The 16,771-nt window shown below is 42.9% G+C and overlaps 1 protein-coding gene across 10 annotated transcripts in view; it reads right to left on the bottom strand.

The window, feature by feature from the left end:
- Positions 1–16,771, bottom strand: part of RTEL1 (regulator of telomere elongation helicase 1) — a 441,366-nt gene that overhangs the window by 59,332 nt on the left and 365,263 nt on the right. For all 10 annotated transcript variants that reach the window (XR_011025114.1, XR_011025113.1, XM_068262473.1 and 7 more), the window contains one exon: positions 2,403–2,506. Coding sequence is in view for 8 of the 10 variants with exons in the window: in XM_068262473.1 (XP_068118574.1) it covers positions 2,403–2,506 (104 nt within the window). In the remaining 2 variants the exon portion in view is untranslated. The remainder of the gene's footprint in view (positions 1–2,402; positions 2,507–16,771) is intronic.

The raw sequence follows: 16,771 nt of genomic DNA, 5'->3' as shown, positions 1-16,771 counted from the left end.
TCACTTAAGGGCTGGTTCAGACGGGCGTTTTTGTGGCGTTTAACGCAGCATTTCAGACGCAGCGTTTTTTGGGATCTACTGCCATCCCATGCAAGTGAATGGGAGCGTTTAGAGCTGGCTTTTGCAGGCTTTCATGAAAGCCTGGCAGTAGATCCCAGCGTTGCGTCTAGTCTCAAAAGCAACATGCTGCTTTCAGAGGCAGTAAACGCAAGGAAACAATAGCAGAGACCAGAACTGCTAGCCTTGAACGCTTTCAAAAGCTTTCAAAAGCTAGCTTTTAAACGCTGGCGTTTAAACGCTGGCGTTTGAACGCAATGCCAAGCAAAAGCTCAGCAGACGCCCGTGTGAACCAGCCCTAAAGCGGATCCGAGATGAAAAACTAAATATAACAAGTGACTTGTCTATATATCTTATCTAAAGTTTAGGTAGTTTACACAGCAAATCTATCTTCAAACAGCTTCAACAGTATATTAATATTTTTTCCTGTGATACAATGGGAGCAGACATGTTTTCTGCTTGTCACTATTACACAATCACACACACAGGCAAGCTTATCTGTATCTAGGCATGCTAATCTGCATATTCTGTGAAAACTCCACTCTTATCTCCTCCATTACACAGGCAACTGATCTGTATCTGCACTGCAGCTCTCAGATTGTGAAAACTCTGCCTCTGAAATCTATAGCTAGTAACACCTTTTTCACCTGCCCAGACTGAAATCCCACAATCCCTTGCAAGCGCCAAGGCACTCTGGAGAAGCTGTGGGTGTGGCTTATTTAGTTTATAGGAAATTAGGGTACTAAAACAAAACAAGTATTTGGCTTGAGGAATGCCCTATAAACTATATGTAAGGAACACAATTATGCAATGAGTAAAAGTTCATCTCGGATCCACTTTAAGTACCACCGGTCTCTGCCCCCAGATGGACCAGGAACCGCTGGTACAGAAATGGCGGAATCCTGATGGATAACAACGAATCGCCGCACATACCCGCCGTCACCGGGCCACCCACTCTGCCGTCTCTGACGGCAGAGTTCCTGTGAGCTGGTCAGGAGCCGCTTTCATTGGCTCCTGACCCTGCCTATCAATGTAAGCCAATGGGAGCGGCTTACATTGATAGACAGGGCCAGGAGCCAATGAAATCGTCTTCTGACCAGCTCACAGGGCTCTGCCGTCATAGAGACAGGCAAGCAAGTGAGCTGTGGCGAGAGACGTTGGAATTCAGCGGCGAGATCGGTGGGAGCGACGGAAGCGGTGGATGCGCGCAGCGGCGGCTGATTTAAATCTACGCCCTGCCAGCCAGATAACCACCAAAACAGGGCGTAGATTTCAATCAGCTTTAAAGTGGACCTGAACTCATGCACAGGACTCAAGAAAAACACAGATTAATCCACCCGGTTTGTGTTTAGAGGGAATAGCCTGTCTAATTCCCCCTCAGCTGCAAGTAATTAGAATTGTAATTTTATCTCTCAACTGTGTCAACACAGAAATCTCGGCAGCCTCAACCATTTTGTAAACACAGGATGTTAACCCTTTGTCTGCTTCCATGAAAGCAGGAAGTAGACACATTGCAGATTTATAGAAGGAGTTCTGTGGGCTGCAACAAACATTTTCTGTAAAGGTTACTATACTGTTGCTTATCTTTTAGAGCAGAGAGGAAGTTCTGAGTTCAGGCCCGCTTTAAGGAGTGCTGGGCGACAATGACATGGTGGCGCTGAGACCCCCCTTCCCCCCAAGTAGATTAGACCCCTGGGGCCCTAGAGCCGGCTATCAGACCCACCAGGTGTACAGTGATCCCCTGCAGAGAATTCAGCTGCGTAGCAACTTGTATGTCTGTGATTGCTGTCAAGCCCTTGTCGGCAATCTTGTGTGGGTCCACACTCAGCAACGGGGGGGGGGGGGGGGGTACAGCAAGGGAAGCCTCATTGGTATCTAAAGGCTTTCCTCTCTTTAGGCATCTGTTTTAGTACCCGAGCTTGTAACTTGTAACTTGCCCCTTTAAGGATCAGAGCCTTTTTTTTTTTTCATTTTGCCATCCATGATCAATGCAATTGGATCACAATGATTACCTGGTAAGGAGCTTATGAAACTGGCTCCTTACCCATAGGAGGAAGCCCGGCTGTTACATGACAGCCAAGTCTGCGGCCATGCCGAGTAGGGATTGGCTCGGGACTGCGGAAAGCCATTACTGTTCGAGCCCCTCTGAGGAACAGGTAGTGACGTGAACGGTTCATTATGCACTGTAAAGACCTTCAGAAAACAACTGTACCCCAAATATAAAAGAATGAATAGGCCTTACTCATGAATTACACTGGTTTACTATTTATGTTTTTTTTTTACCACACCTGTCATTTCTTTTACCCCCCAAACCGCACGTAATACATAGCAAAATGTTGACATACCTTAAGAATTTTTTTCCAGCATGCTTTACAACAATAAAAGTCACATGATGTGCATTTAAACGGAACAGAGCCTTTCATGTTACAGTGTGGACATAACGGCCCTTCTGTGAAAAAAAATGGGTAGAAAAAAAAGATTAAGATAATGTCCAAATAAGTAGGGCATGTGAACATAGCAGTTTGCACTTAATTTGCATTTGAATAGTTCAGCCTCCTAGCCACTCCCTGAATTCAAAACAATCAGGAAAGAACTTCAAACATAAGAAAAAAGGACAGGATGCATTTGGGAAGACAAACTGTCCATACAGGCTAAAGAGTAAACGCTGTCTAAAGGGGCCCATACACGATTTCAGCCATCGATCGATTCTATAGAAATTGATTCTTTCAAATCAGCAAATCGATTGATTTGCAGCCGATTTCAATCTATTTGATCTATCTGACATGGTGGAAAATCTAGGTCAATCTGCTGCAGGCAGCAGATGGATGGCCCATAGAGTTGTATTGGATCTAATGGTGCAATAATGCATTTAGATCGATTTTCAATAGATTTCATTTTGAAATCTATTGGAAATCTGTTCCTATTGTGTGGCACACATCAGATAGATTCCTGTCAGATTCGACTTGACAGGCATCTGACAGAAATCTATCTGATGGTCGAATCTGCTGCAAATCTATAAGTGTATGGCCACCTTACTTGTATGTATTTAATGGAGGCAAATGTTGCCTAGTATGTGTGTTTTATGCTGGGAATACACCATACGTTTTTTCAGCAGATCGATGGTCCGACAGATCATTTCTGACAGGTCCGATCTTATTTTGCATCGATTTTCTGATCGATTTCTCATAGACGTGAATGGAAATTGATAAGATAATCGATCGGAAAATTGATCAGACAGTAAATCGACTGAAAAATCTCATCGTGTATTCCCAGCATTAGAGTGGGAACACTGCTTAACTATGCATTTTATGGGGTGAAACATTGCCTTATGCATTTTATGGGGTGAAACATTGCCTTATGCATTTTATGGGGAGAAATACTGCCTTATGCATTTTATGGGGGGAAACATTGCCTTATGCATTTTATGGGGGGAAACATTGCCTTATTATGCATTTTATGGGGAGAAACATTGCCTTATGCATTTTATGGGGTGAAACATTGCCTTATGCATTTTATGGGGAGAAACACTGCCTTATGCATTTTATGGGGGGAAACATTGCCTTATGCATTTTATGGGGGGAAACATTGCCTTATTATGCATTTTATGGGGAGAAACATTGCCTTATGCATTTTATGGGGTGAAACATTGCCTTATGCATTTTATGGGGAGGAACATTGCCTTATGCATTTTATGGGGGGAAACATTGCCTTATGCATTTTATGGGGAGAAACATTGCCTTATGCATTTTATGGGGTGAAACATTGCCTTATGCATTTTATGGGGGGAAACATTGCCTTATGCATTTTATGGGGAGAAACATTGCCTTATGCATTTTATGGGGAGAAACATTGCCTTATGCATTTTATGGGGAGAAACATTGCCTTATGCATTTTATGGGGGGAAACATTGCCTTATTATGCATTTTGTTTCGGGGAGGAATTGCTTCCTATGATTTAATGTGTTCCATCATGTCACTGTTCTCAGAGGAGTTTACAATCGAATCCCTGCCATCATGTCAGTAACTGTCATTTAGAGGTGATTACAATCTAATCCTTGTCATAGCTCTATAAGGGGGTCAAAAAAGTTTATTATGGTGATAAAATCCACTTGTTTTAGCTGTCCAATTTGTTCTGTACATTTTATACCACTATGGGTACTGCAAATGTATTGTATTTGGCCCTCCACCATGTATTCTCAAATTCATTTGGGCCTCCATGCCGATGAAGCTGCTTAAAGGAATACTATCGATACCCAAGTGTTCTAAAATGACAATGTACAAATAATGTCTAAGTAGCTGTGTAAACATTTTCCTACTTTTCATGTTAAATATCAGAGGTAAAAACTGTAATTTATTGAGGGTAGAATTTAGCTATATTGGGACAAATCAATTGCAGAAGGGGTGTCTGCTTCAATGCACAGCCAGAGTTGCATATCAGACTACAGAAAGCAAATATCAATCTCTGAAAGCAAAAACAGTATGAAAAGCTGTGAGAATTAGTTACATTTCTTCTGCTCTCTTCAGACAGGTCAGTCAGAAACACAGGACACAGGATCTGCAGCTGTTGGGAGCTCTCTCTCTCTCTGTCACACACAGAGCTACACATAGAGTTAACTGATCAAGTGTGAGGGGAATATCCCCTCTCCTCATGGCTCAGTCAGCCGTCAGTTTTGTCGTCAGTAAAGCTTGAAAGTATTTTGCTAACAGTAAACAAAGAAGTTGCTACTAAAATGTATACACCAGTACTTAGCAGCACTTCCCAAACAATTCCTGTGTCAATTGAAAAAAATATGTGAATCGATAGTATTCCTTAAAAGTAGTACTGTAACTTAAAAAAAAAAAAGGAAGCAGGAAGCTCCCGACAATGTCAGCGGGAGCGAGGACACGCATGGCCAGGGTCGTGCAAGCGCAGTGTCTTGCATCATTAAAGTTGCAAATACCGGAAGTGAGCTGCAGTGGGGGACCGGAGGATCGTTTTGTCCAGGCACAGGCACAGGATGTCTGCGGGGGGCTGGTCGAAGCCACAGCTAAGTTAAACTCTTTTTCCATTTTTGGTTACAGAACTCCTTTAAATGTGGCCACTAACGATACAGTTTGCCAAACGATCGTTTACAAACAATTCTTCATAAAAACGATCGGACACGATCGTTTGGGAGCACTAATGGATAACAAACAAATTCGATCAGATTGACGTGATTAATCCAAAAATCTGATCGTTTTCATTCATCTGATCGGATTGGTTAAGTGGCTTATGTCCATTAGTGGTACCAAACGATCATTTCTAAACGTTCATACAAATAATTGTTCGTAAACAATTATATTTACCTGAGAAGCCTTGCCCCCGAAGTCCCTGCATCACCTGACTTCCGGCCCCTGTCCCTGCCTCCTCTCTCTCTGCAAAGAACAACGCCAAGCTATTTACTACAGTAGATAGCTTGGTGTTTTTCTCCGGGGAGAGAGAGGAGGCAGGGATAGGCGCCAGAAGTAGGGTGATGCAAGGACTTCGGGGGGCATCGCTGGACAAGGCTTCTCGGGTAAATATAACTTTCTTTTACTTGCAGGCTGCTGGGTTTTCATATTTTCTCTGGAGGTGCTCTTTAGAGAGGAACCATAACCAAGAATTGAACTTCATCCCATTCAGTAGATGAAACCCCCTTTCCCATGAGAAATCTTTTCCTTTTTTCAAACAGATTGTCAGGGGGCTCTGTAAGGCTGATATTGTGGTGGAATCCCTCCCACAGTGTGATGTCATGACCATGGTCCTGACAGTTTCCTGTCTGTGAACCTCATTGCACTGTGGGAAATAACAGCTGTTTCTAACTGCCAAAAATGCATAATCTCTTTCCACAAACATTAGGTGCCAGCAGTAAAAATGTCACCATGTGGTAAATGTCAGAATGTAAATCAGGGAGAGGAAAGATTTTACAATTGGCAAACACTGATTACCGGTAAATCATTTATAGATAATTATTGTAAAAATTAAGTACTTTTTTCATTACATTATTTTCACTGGAGTTACTCTTTAAATTCTGAAAAGATGTGTAATCCATGCAAAATGTTTGATACACGCAGATAAAATGCAAACAAGAAACGTGTAGGTGTGAACAAGTATCAGATGAAGAACGATGTGGCGACCAGCAGTAGAATAAGTCAGGTGACTGCGGCTCATCATGGAATTTACACCCCCCCCCCCCCCAATTTTTTAAATCGTTTCTAACCTGTTATTTAATGTTGAGGGAATGCACAGAAGGGGCGAGGCTAGAACACAGCTGGAAAGGGACTTTATAATGACTACACGGGTGTATTTTTGAGGAGCATACATTTTTAGATACTTCTACTCTAGCTTCTGCTCTCTCCCCCCTCTTTTTCTATTCTTATGGGCACTTGGTTTAGATTCCTTAGAATTAGATTGGCCTAATTATGCTACATGATACTTTCTGACTTTCTATCGCGCTTGAATGCACAGCATAATACAAGCTATATATAATTGATGTATGTGAACTGATTTTACTATTTTAATACTCTTGATATTTATTACTACATTCATGATTTTGGAAATCTCATACGATATTTGAGGTGTATTTAGAATTCTTCTTTTTCCACCTTAGGTGGTGTTTGTACCAATTTTTATGATGTTTAATAAACGTTGAATACCAAAAAAATCCTCGTCACATGCAGATCTTTCTTATGTCATTGCTGCGTAATATGTTGGCGCTTTATAAATACAATAAATAAATAAATATTCATTATCTTGGGATGCATTCATTAGACTTTGCATTGCACTTATAGCACACGTAAAATTTACATCAAGCTATTACAGTTGCATAATGAGCATTACACGCAAATGGTGTACGCAAGTTATACAGTAAGGCCTCAATTCACCAAGGCTAGGTTCACAGTGGTCAGTTGCATAACGCACATGTTATTATGAGAGTGAGCTGCAATGGAGACCGGACATAGACTTTACTACAAAACCTGCATGCAGCGAGTGAGAATAATGTGATGAGTTACAACGCACTACTGTGAACAGGCCCATAGAATTGTAGGGGCTGTAAGTTGACATGAAGAAGTATTCTGCAACTCAATGAATGGCCTAAGGGCAGTTTGGTAAAATAATTTGTGTAAAATAGTTTTTTTTATTGTTTCTTCTTACACACATACATAAGAAAAAACTGTAACAGTGAAACCCCTGCAATCTCTTCTTATCCACAGGTACCCTTCTTTGTTTCAGACAAAAGTACAAAATACAAAGTAGTGTAATCACTATACGTCAAAAGTGTACAGTATATTAAATGGCATAGTACAGTTACATGCCAGTGCATCGGATCAAATGGGGTGAGAAGCTTCATCTGTCAACTTTTACCACATGGATATTGTGAGTTACCTGTTGGTCAGAGCTGGAGATAAATACTGAATACTTTCATTTGATTTGCCGAAAGCTTTCATCTTTGTGAATTGCCATTTCCTGAGGTATTTACTACACAAGTCAGTAATTTACCTCACTAGTTGTTTTTTTTTTTTTTTTTTTTTTTTAGTTTTCAGTGTGGTAAAATCCTTGAGTATCCCTGAGTGCTGCCGAAGAGTTCCGTGCTGCCCATACATCAGCGCGCACTCGTGCATGCCCAGTACAGAGCCACCCATCTTCTGAATAACTTGTAAGACACAAGTGCTTCTGAAAGCCTTCCGAGGGCTCCCAGAGGCAGCCGGGGACATCACTGTAATGAGGGGAACGTGAGAGGATCGGGAAGGTTCTATTAGATCCAAAGCCTTCCCTCTACATCAGGGGTGTCAAACTCAAAAACTACATGGGCCAAAATTGTACACTGGGACCTAGTTGCGGGCCATCCTCAATGTCTAGTGGCCACCTTCCTCCCTTATAAAGTTCCCAGGGGCCTAATGGCCCTCTTCGGCTCCTATACAGTTCCCTGGTGTTTAGTAGTCTCCACCTTCCCCCAGAGCCGGAACAAGGTCCTCCAGCACCCAAGGCTGACACACTAAAGTGCGCCTCTCCATCCCTCCCACCCCAGCCATCACACACTGATTGCTTTTAGACTAAGAGGAGCCCCTGGGCCCCCAACCCCGCAAAACCTTAATCTCTAGTTATCTGGCTTTCAGTCACTGCCATGTATCCTCTTTTCTTATTTATCTGTGCTTCAAACACAATAGGGGAATGATAGCCGAGTGAGTTGGGCACCCCCTCCTACACTGCGCCCTGAGGCTAGAGCCTCTTTCGCCTCTGCCTCGGCCCGGCATTCCCCTATACAGTTCCCTGGTGTCTAGTGGTCCTCCCTCCCCTATACAGTTCCCTGGTGTCTAATGGTCCTTCCTCCTCTATACAGTTCCCTGGTGTCTAGAGGCCCCTCCCCTATACAGTTCCCTAGTGTTTAGTTATTTCGCCCATCTTCCCAATATGGCTTCCCTAGTGTTTTAGGGCTTCACCTCCAATATAGTTTCCCTGGTGGTCTAGAGTGGGCCAAACATAATGCAAAGTGGGGAAACCCTTGAGGCCAAATTTGAGGGCTCTGAGGGCCAGATTTGGCCCGCGGGCCGGAGTTTGACATGTATGCTCTACATGGTTACTTGACTTTTTTTTTTCTTAATTTCACTACAGATTTGCTTTAAGACTTGGGAAAAATGAGGGGAAATGAGAAGGGAACGGCAGAGGCTAAGACGGATAGACAGCATAAGTGACGCTATGAACACACCTGTGCAACAGCTGAAAGAAGCAGTGACTGACATCTGGCGTGCAAAATGGTGACGAAGAGCTAACTAAACAAATGATGAAGAGGAGTACATAATAATCACTGACGATCTAATGCTTTAACTATGCTTAATTTAGAGATTGTTTTTCTGATCGATGTTGATGAGAAGTGGTTGGAAAATCAGATGAGACCTGTCGGAAAAAATCAATTTGACCATCACTCTGATGGGAAATTGCATGGTGTGCACCAGGCATAATACCCCCAAAAGGTTTTTACAGGGTAAAAATTGTATTTTGTTAAAGTGAATGTTTACCCCTTAAAAAAATCAAAAAGTCAGATACTCACCTAAGGAGAGGGAGGGCTCGGTCGTAATGAGCCTTCCCTCTCCTCTCCCGGCACCCGGTCCTGCGCAGGATCCCCCGTAGCAGTATTCAACCAGTCAAATACTGCCACTTCCGCAGCCGAAGGGAGCTTTTGGAAGCCTTCGGGAGCACTCGGGCTCCCGAAGACGGGCCACTCCATACTACGCATGCGCGAGCGCCCTCTATGACGCACTCGCGTGTGCGTAGTATAGAGCGGCCCGTCTTCTGAAGCCCAAGTGCTCCCGAAGACCTCCGAAGTCCCTGCGGCGGTGGACGCGAACGAGGGAGCCAGCGCAGCACCGAGGGCACCGGGAGAGGAGAGTGTCAGGAACTGGCCCGCGGCACGCCTGCGTATACGGTTCCCGACTGCGGGTTTGAAGCAGATCAAGCGGGGAGCAGCCTTATTTGAGCTACAAACAAGGCTGTGACCCCTCAAAAGCTCCTTACTGCCACCACTAGTGGTTTGCTAGACACGTCCACTCGGCTGTCGGGTGCTCAGCACGCAATCCGCGTTTTCGTATTTGGGTCAGCTTTGCGCTTTAGGCCGAATACGGGAACGCCACGCACACACACACACAGTTGCAATCTTACACTGTAGTGAAGCAAAACCACTAACAGTCGTTCCGAATGATACTGTTAGCTACTCTGCTGTCGAGCTACTCGCACTGGCGTTTTCGTACTTTGGGTCAGCTGCGCGCTTTAGGCCAACGTATGACAAACGCCCCCACACACAATGCAATTACAATCTCATATGGTAGGGTTTCTCAAACGTACAATTAGGCATGGATTTATACACAGTTGCACGTCAGTCTCTTCTAGGCTACAAGTGTTAGTTTAGTACAGCAGAAGTCAAACTTAGTTAAATAACAATTTAATATTCCAGAAAAAACATGGAACAATGCAGAACTTAATATATACAAAAGATGTACAAAAACAAAGTAAAAAAGTTACAAAGTAAAGGTTACAAGATAAAAGTTACAAAAATACACACAAGGATATTTGCGTAAAAATAAACGGGGGAAAAAAGAACGCTACCAGCTAGGTTAGAACGTTGTTTGATGGGAGGACGCCGTTTTCGACCAGGAGTCGCGATCATCCCTAGCTATGCGCTACCTCCAGGAGAAGATACCTGTGACTGTTCTGGACCACCTTAAATAGTCTGAAGTGTCCCCTGGGGCATTTAATGTCCAGCTCCCAGGAACTAATGCAATTTCCCCGTTTGTGACATCACCAAACGCTTGTCCTGTCTTCCTGTGATATGCGAACTTTAAAGGGTTCCTGTTTTAGCTTTTTGAAGGTTGCAGAATTCGACAGGTAAGATTGTATCCTAACAGACATCAAAAGGCTTCCTCAACATTATTTCCTAGCATCAAAACTTTCCTGTCTCCGTTTTTCAAGTCTGCAGAGATTTCCAACCCCTTCCAATAGATGTAATTTACAGGATATAGTTTGCACCTCCACCAATAATTCAATTTCCTCACAATGAAATAGTGTTTAACACACATGTAAAAGGTTTGGCGAGGAGACTCTCCTGACTAGTCTAGAGTTCTTCACAATGCTTTAACAGCCTTCATCAACAGAAGTGTAAATGTTTCAATTGTCAATGACTTCAAAGCTTCAGCTCCAGATAAGGTGGAACAAAACCCTTCACTTCTGCCATTGTCTGATTAAGTGTTTCATAATTACCTGTTTTCTGACTTCCCAGAGGAACTGTATGCTAATGTCCCAGCCCCCTGCTTCCAGAGGAATTCAATGCAAATGTAGGTCTATTGACCCACACACGCAATCACATGAACAGTCCATGAATCTAGCCTGGCATATCTACACCTTTGACATAATACACAGCAGATTAGAAAAATGATAGAACTATACTCCTGTATTCCTTACATCATCAGCCTCATAACTAGCTGCTATATTCCTGACAGAGAGGACCGAGCCTTCCCTCTCCTTAGGTGAGTATCTGACTTTTTTATTTTTAAAGTGGTAGCCATTGAGAGTCCGTTGAGATAGAGGACTGACTCCCACAGGTAGATATTTGCATTAGAGGACACGTGGAGTGAGAGGAATATGGAAGCTGCCATATTTATTTCCTTTTAAACAATACCAGTTGCTTGGCTGTCCTGCTGGTCTCTTTGGCTGCAGTAGTGTCTAAATCATACACCTGAAACAAGCATGCAGCTAATCCAGTCACACTTCAGTCAGTACCATCTGATCTGCATGCTTGTTCAGAGTCTATGGGTAAATGGATTAGAGGCAGACGATCAGCAGGATAGCCAGGCAACTGGTATTGTTTAAAAATAAATACATATGGCAGCCTCCATATAACTTTCACTTCAGGTGTTTGGTTAAACTTAAAGACCCTTTCCCTTTACAAATTTTGCCTACAAGTGTCCATCTCATCACCCATTTCAATGCCCAATAATGCAATATATACAGTGTTGTTTTGAACCTTTAAAAATGTTTCTGTATTTTTATATAAACCTAAAACATCATTTGATTCTAAAACAGGTCCTAAAAGTAGATGAAGAAAACCTAGTTGAACAAATATAGTCACTTTTGTTTCATTTTTTTAATGTATTGACTGAAAAAAAATGATCCAGTAGCCTATATGCTTGCGTCAATTCCCTTAGCCCTTCGGCTCTATTTCCACTAGGAGCAGCGTCCATTTCTGATTCGGCCGCGGCTCTCGTACCGCTGCGAAGCCTCAGCCCAAATCGCTAAGCAGTGCCATACAAGGCTATAGGGATTGCAGCATGCCTTCCAGAATCGCACCACAGTGCAATTTGGATGGGAAGGCGTTACAGTGATAGGCTGCTCACATGCGGGGAAACGCTGCACATTCAGCCTGGATCTACTGCTAGTGGAAACGGGCACTTAGGCCCCTTTTACACTTACTCAGTTGCTCTCAGTTATAACTGAAAGAAAACTGATTTTCAAAGTAAAGCCCATGTTTCCCTATGGTGCAGTTCCCACTATACACATTTTAACAGAAAGCTTTCTCACAATGCACTGCTATGGAAAAAGGCGTACCAACGGATTAAGTGTAAATGGGGTTTAACCTCCCTGGCGTTCTATTAAGACCGCCAGGGCGGCTGCGGGAGGGTTATTTTTAAATAAAAAAGAACTATTTCATGCAGCCAACTGAAAGTTGGCTGCATGAAAGCCCACTAGAGGGCGCTCCTGTAGCGTATTTCCGATCGCCTCCGGCGATCAGAGTTAACAAGGAAGGCCGCAATGAGCAGCCTCCCTTGTTTCGCTTACCTCGTTGCCATAGCGACGAGCGGAGTGACGTCATGGACGTCAGCCGACGTCCTGACGTCAGCCGCCTCCGATCCAGCCCTTAGCGCTGGCCGGAACTGATTGGTCCGGCTGTGCAGGGCTCAGCGGCTGGGGGGACCCTCTTTCACCGAGCGGCGGCGATCAGGTAGCACACGCGGCTGGCAAAGTGCCGGCTGCGTGTGCTGCTTTTTATTTGATAAAAATCGGCCCAGCAGGGCCTGAGCGGCGACCTCCGGCGGTACTGGACGTAACAATGCGTCCATACCTCTAAGGAGGTTAAGCCCCTTTCACACAGGTGTTTTCATTGCGCTACCCTATTGTACCTCAGCGTAACGCTAATGCAATGAAAGCGTATGGGACATTTCATACCTGACGCGGTGCAATGCGTTGACGGGAAGTCATGTAAGTCAAGAGCAACGCACAAATTTCAAAACATTTTCGCATTCGCGTTGCATTGAGCATCCTCAGAAGCATGTTTTTTCAACACACTTCCATGCAATTCTTATTGCGGCCACGGGAAGTGAGCGCTAGCGAGCCTCACATAGTTTGGCTTGCAGCCTGAACTGAGATTACCGCGCATTGCTGCAGTAATCTCCAAAGCCTATTTTCAACATTGCGATGCATCGAACTGCACCTATAAAGCTGGTTGCTGGTGTGAAACCGGCCTTTGGCTTGCTTCGCAATGCACAGATTAAAAACTGATCTTGTAAAAAAAAAAATCCGTTTTAAGTTTCAAACAGATCAGTTAGTTACATTGGGGCACCAGTTTTTCATCCGTGTGATCCGTTGTATACATTTGAAAAAGTCGCGAGCTAATTTAGGAGCGACGTTAAATACAGATATTACTAGAAATATCGGTAAATAACAATTTAAGCGCAACATTAAATAACAAAGTCGATAACAAAAACCGGTAAATGATGATTTAATTGCGGTATTACATTATCGGTAAATTTTCCAATAATGTTGAACCTAACTATAACCTAACCTCTCCCTACTCTCACACAGAACACTCCCTGGTGGTGCCTAACCATAAGAACCCCCCTGGTGGTGCCCATCCCTAAGACCCCCCCTGGTAGTGCCTAACCTTAATACCCCCTGATTCCTGCTACCAAATTTCAATTTAATTGCAACTGGCCGCTAAATAGCGTAACGGCTTTCTATATTACGATAAATAACAATTATGCCCACATATATTGATAAATAACAATTGCGCCCATTTTTGGCCGCAACTTTTTCAACTGCTCCTGCTCCGTTCCCCATTACCACCTGCTCGGTATACCCGCTGGAATCTACATCTTCATCCGGCCAATACTGAATTATCACAGACTACCCAAGCTTGCATTCCATTCACTGGAGCTAAATTAATGGATCCTTTCCAAACCGACTGATATGAACGGACACTATTGCTTTTAATCCGTTCTGTGTGATTTTTGTGCCAATGTGAACCCAGCCAGTTGCTTTGGCTTGAAAACGCAAAAAAACAACTCATTTTTGGGGGGTTTTGCATTTACAAACAAGAAGAGCGACTCATAGTGTATTCTTTCGGGATGCTGAGTGAACATGTAAATCATTACTTTAGAATCCCGCTCAGTCAGAGTAATCCTCATATTACAAAGTTATGTCATCGTATTCTGGTCACCCTGTTCTTGGACAGTACTGAGAAAAGTTCACTTCTGCATTTGATGCTGTCAGGATTTTGCACTTGCTTCCCGCATTACCATAACACAGTGACTTCTCTGTCTTAAGACGCAGCCCTTCCTTCACTTACAAGAAACTTATGGCCAGTATCTCCCGTCTTACAACAAACGTCTGAAATCTGCGGTACATAAACAGTGTGAGTCTCGGGACGGCATGCCAACTCACATGGCTTACAACATCGGGAAATACAGGGGAGGGCAGGGGGGAAAAAAGGGTGATTAAACTTTAAAGAGTAGTATTATTCACTGGCACATGATGTTTTGATCTGGGTTATTCAATCACATGGTACATAGGTTATGTTAGATTATCCTGGGGAGTTTACCAACCCCACTATGAATGTCACGTACATGTACACAAGCCAACTTGGCAGAAAGCCACTAAACACTAGTATGTTAGACAACAGGAGGAAATCTGCATATGTGGGCATGCTCAGTCCAGAAAGAAGACGAGAGGTAAATTCAGGATCACTGCGCAGTGTTGCTAAGCACCAAGGGCTGGTGCACACCAAGAGCGCACTTTTAAAAACGCTAGCGCTTTGAAAAGCGCTTGGCTAATGTATTTGTATGTGAAGGATCACACCAGAGCGATGTGACTTTCTCCCAAACACAAACATGGGTGCTGCAGCATTTCTGCGCTTTTCTGAGGCAATTCAGCCTCAATGGTAAGTACAGGAAAGTGGAAAATCTGTCTGAAAAGCGCTAGATCAGAGCGATTTTCCAAACCTTTTTTGTTACAGAAGCTGTTTAGTTCCCGCTCTACTGTAACAAAAAATAAAAACCGCTACACCAAAACGCTCCAAAATCGCTAGGCATGATTAGAAAATCGCCAGGCACATGCCTCTGAAAAATCACTTCAAAAAGTGCTGAGCATTTGCGATTACGCTTGCGCTTTTTGGTGTGCACTGGCTCTAAGCCAATATGTTGCATTCAACTGAACTAGCTATTGATCAGAGACCAGTTTTAAAATATTTTTATGCTACTTAAAGGAGTTCTTTTGCGAAAAAAGTAGGCAGTTAAAAAAATGTGACAGATGACAGGTTTTGGGCCAGTCCAGTTTTTAAGAGGGGGTTCTCAGGGCTTTCTTTGTTTTCAACAGCATTTCCTGAACAGCAGTTGCAAAATCTAACTGACATAATAGTGTGCAAGTGATTAGGGAGGCCGGCTGGTATCTTGCTATTTTGGCAGTTAAACTGCTGTTCAGGAAATGCTGTTGAAAACAAAGAAAGCCCTGAGAATCCCCCTTAAATAAGATGGACAGGCCCAAAACCTGTCATCTGTCACATTTTTTAACTGCCTACTTTTTTCGCGAAAGAACCCCTTTAAATTGACCCTGTAATGGATCAAGGAATATAAATCCACTGTGAGGACGTGAAACAGAAGTGTTCAGTAAAAGCACAGATACGGTTTCTAACTCTGGCCAATTTCACCACCTCCATGTAGTATGAGGGTTGTCAGGACCAGAACAACATAGATGAGACATAACTGCCTGTTGAAACCTGCATTAGATGCTAGACATGCTATTTTTTTGTTTGTTTTATAAAGTAGTTATCACAGACTCTGAGGTTCGCTATAGAAAAAAAAGCACACTACTGAAGCGAAAAAAAAAATGATATAATGAATTGGTTGTGTACTATGAATAATTACTAGAAGATTAGCAGCAAAGAAAATATTCTCATACTTTTATTTTCAGGTATATAGTGTTTTTTCTAACATTGCATTATTCTATAATATGTGCAGATTACACAACACTCAGCATTCAAAATGATTCTTTCAGAGCAGTCTGTGAAGTAATGACATCTCCTCTGGCAGAGGAAAAGTAAATAGTTCAGGAACAGTTGAGATAATAAAAGTCAGATAACAGCCCTCTCCATGATCTAATGCTGGGAATACACGTTTAGTTTTAGCCTTCGTTTTAGCCTTCGATTCATTCAGTAAACGAATCGAGTGTTGAAAACGTATGTGAAAATAGTCATAATCTCATTATAGTTTCGATTAATAGACCCCAAAAACGAACGACTAGTGAGCGAACATGTTTGATATTATCTCTCTTTATCCATCTAATCGAGCCATTGGTAGGCTTGATGGCTGTTCAGATCGATTATATATTCGTTTATGCCGTCCGTCCCTGTACTACGTTTCGTTTCTTTGCAGCCTTCGATCATTGGAAAAACGAAACCATCAGAATCGAAAAAAAAAAATGAAACCGTGGGTGGTGATATTAACCGTACGGTCGATTATTTCGGGATCGAAAAGGACAAAAGGCACAATCGAAACGAAGGTTTAAACGAAGGCAAAAACGAAACGTGTATTCCCAGCATTAGTCGGAGAGCTTAATGGCTTGTTTGCATAGAGATAACAACTAGAGTTTCTCAACTCTTCCTGTACTGGAAACAATTAGACTGATGTATCTGATCTTAATGTTTTATTTCTTAGCTGTACTACACATACAAATCATAATATCATAAATTTTTTTTCGCTTCAGTGTCTCTTTAAGAAGAGGCTGGCTTGTAATTAGGTGGGTATACAGGGAGGATAGCCAGGACCCCACTCACCCACCGGTGTTATGCAAGGATCTGCATTATGCATGTCCACATGACTAAGTTAGCCCATGCAAGGTACTCCTGTATTAAGAAATAAACACTGCAACTCCTGCGCCAAGCACTACACACTTTAGA

Source organism: Hyperolius riggenbachi, chromosome 12 (genome assembly GCF_040937935.1).
Source record: "Hyperolius riggenbachi isolate aHypRig1 chromosome 12, aHypRig1.pri, whole genome shotgun sequence".
Classification (NCBI taxonomy): domain Eukaryota; kingdom Metazoa; phylum Chordata; class Amphibia; order Anura; family Hyperoliidae; genus Hyperolius; species Hyperolius riggenbachi.
This window is presented reverse-complemented; position numbering and strand designations above follow the sequence as displayed.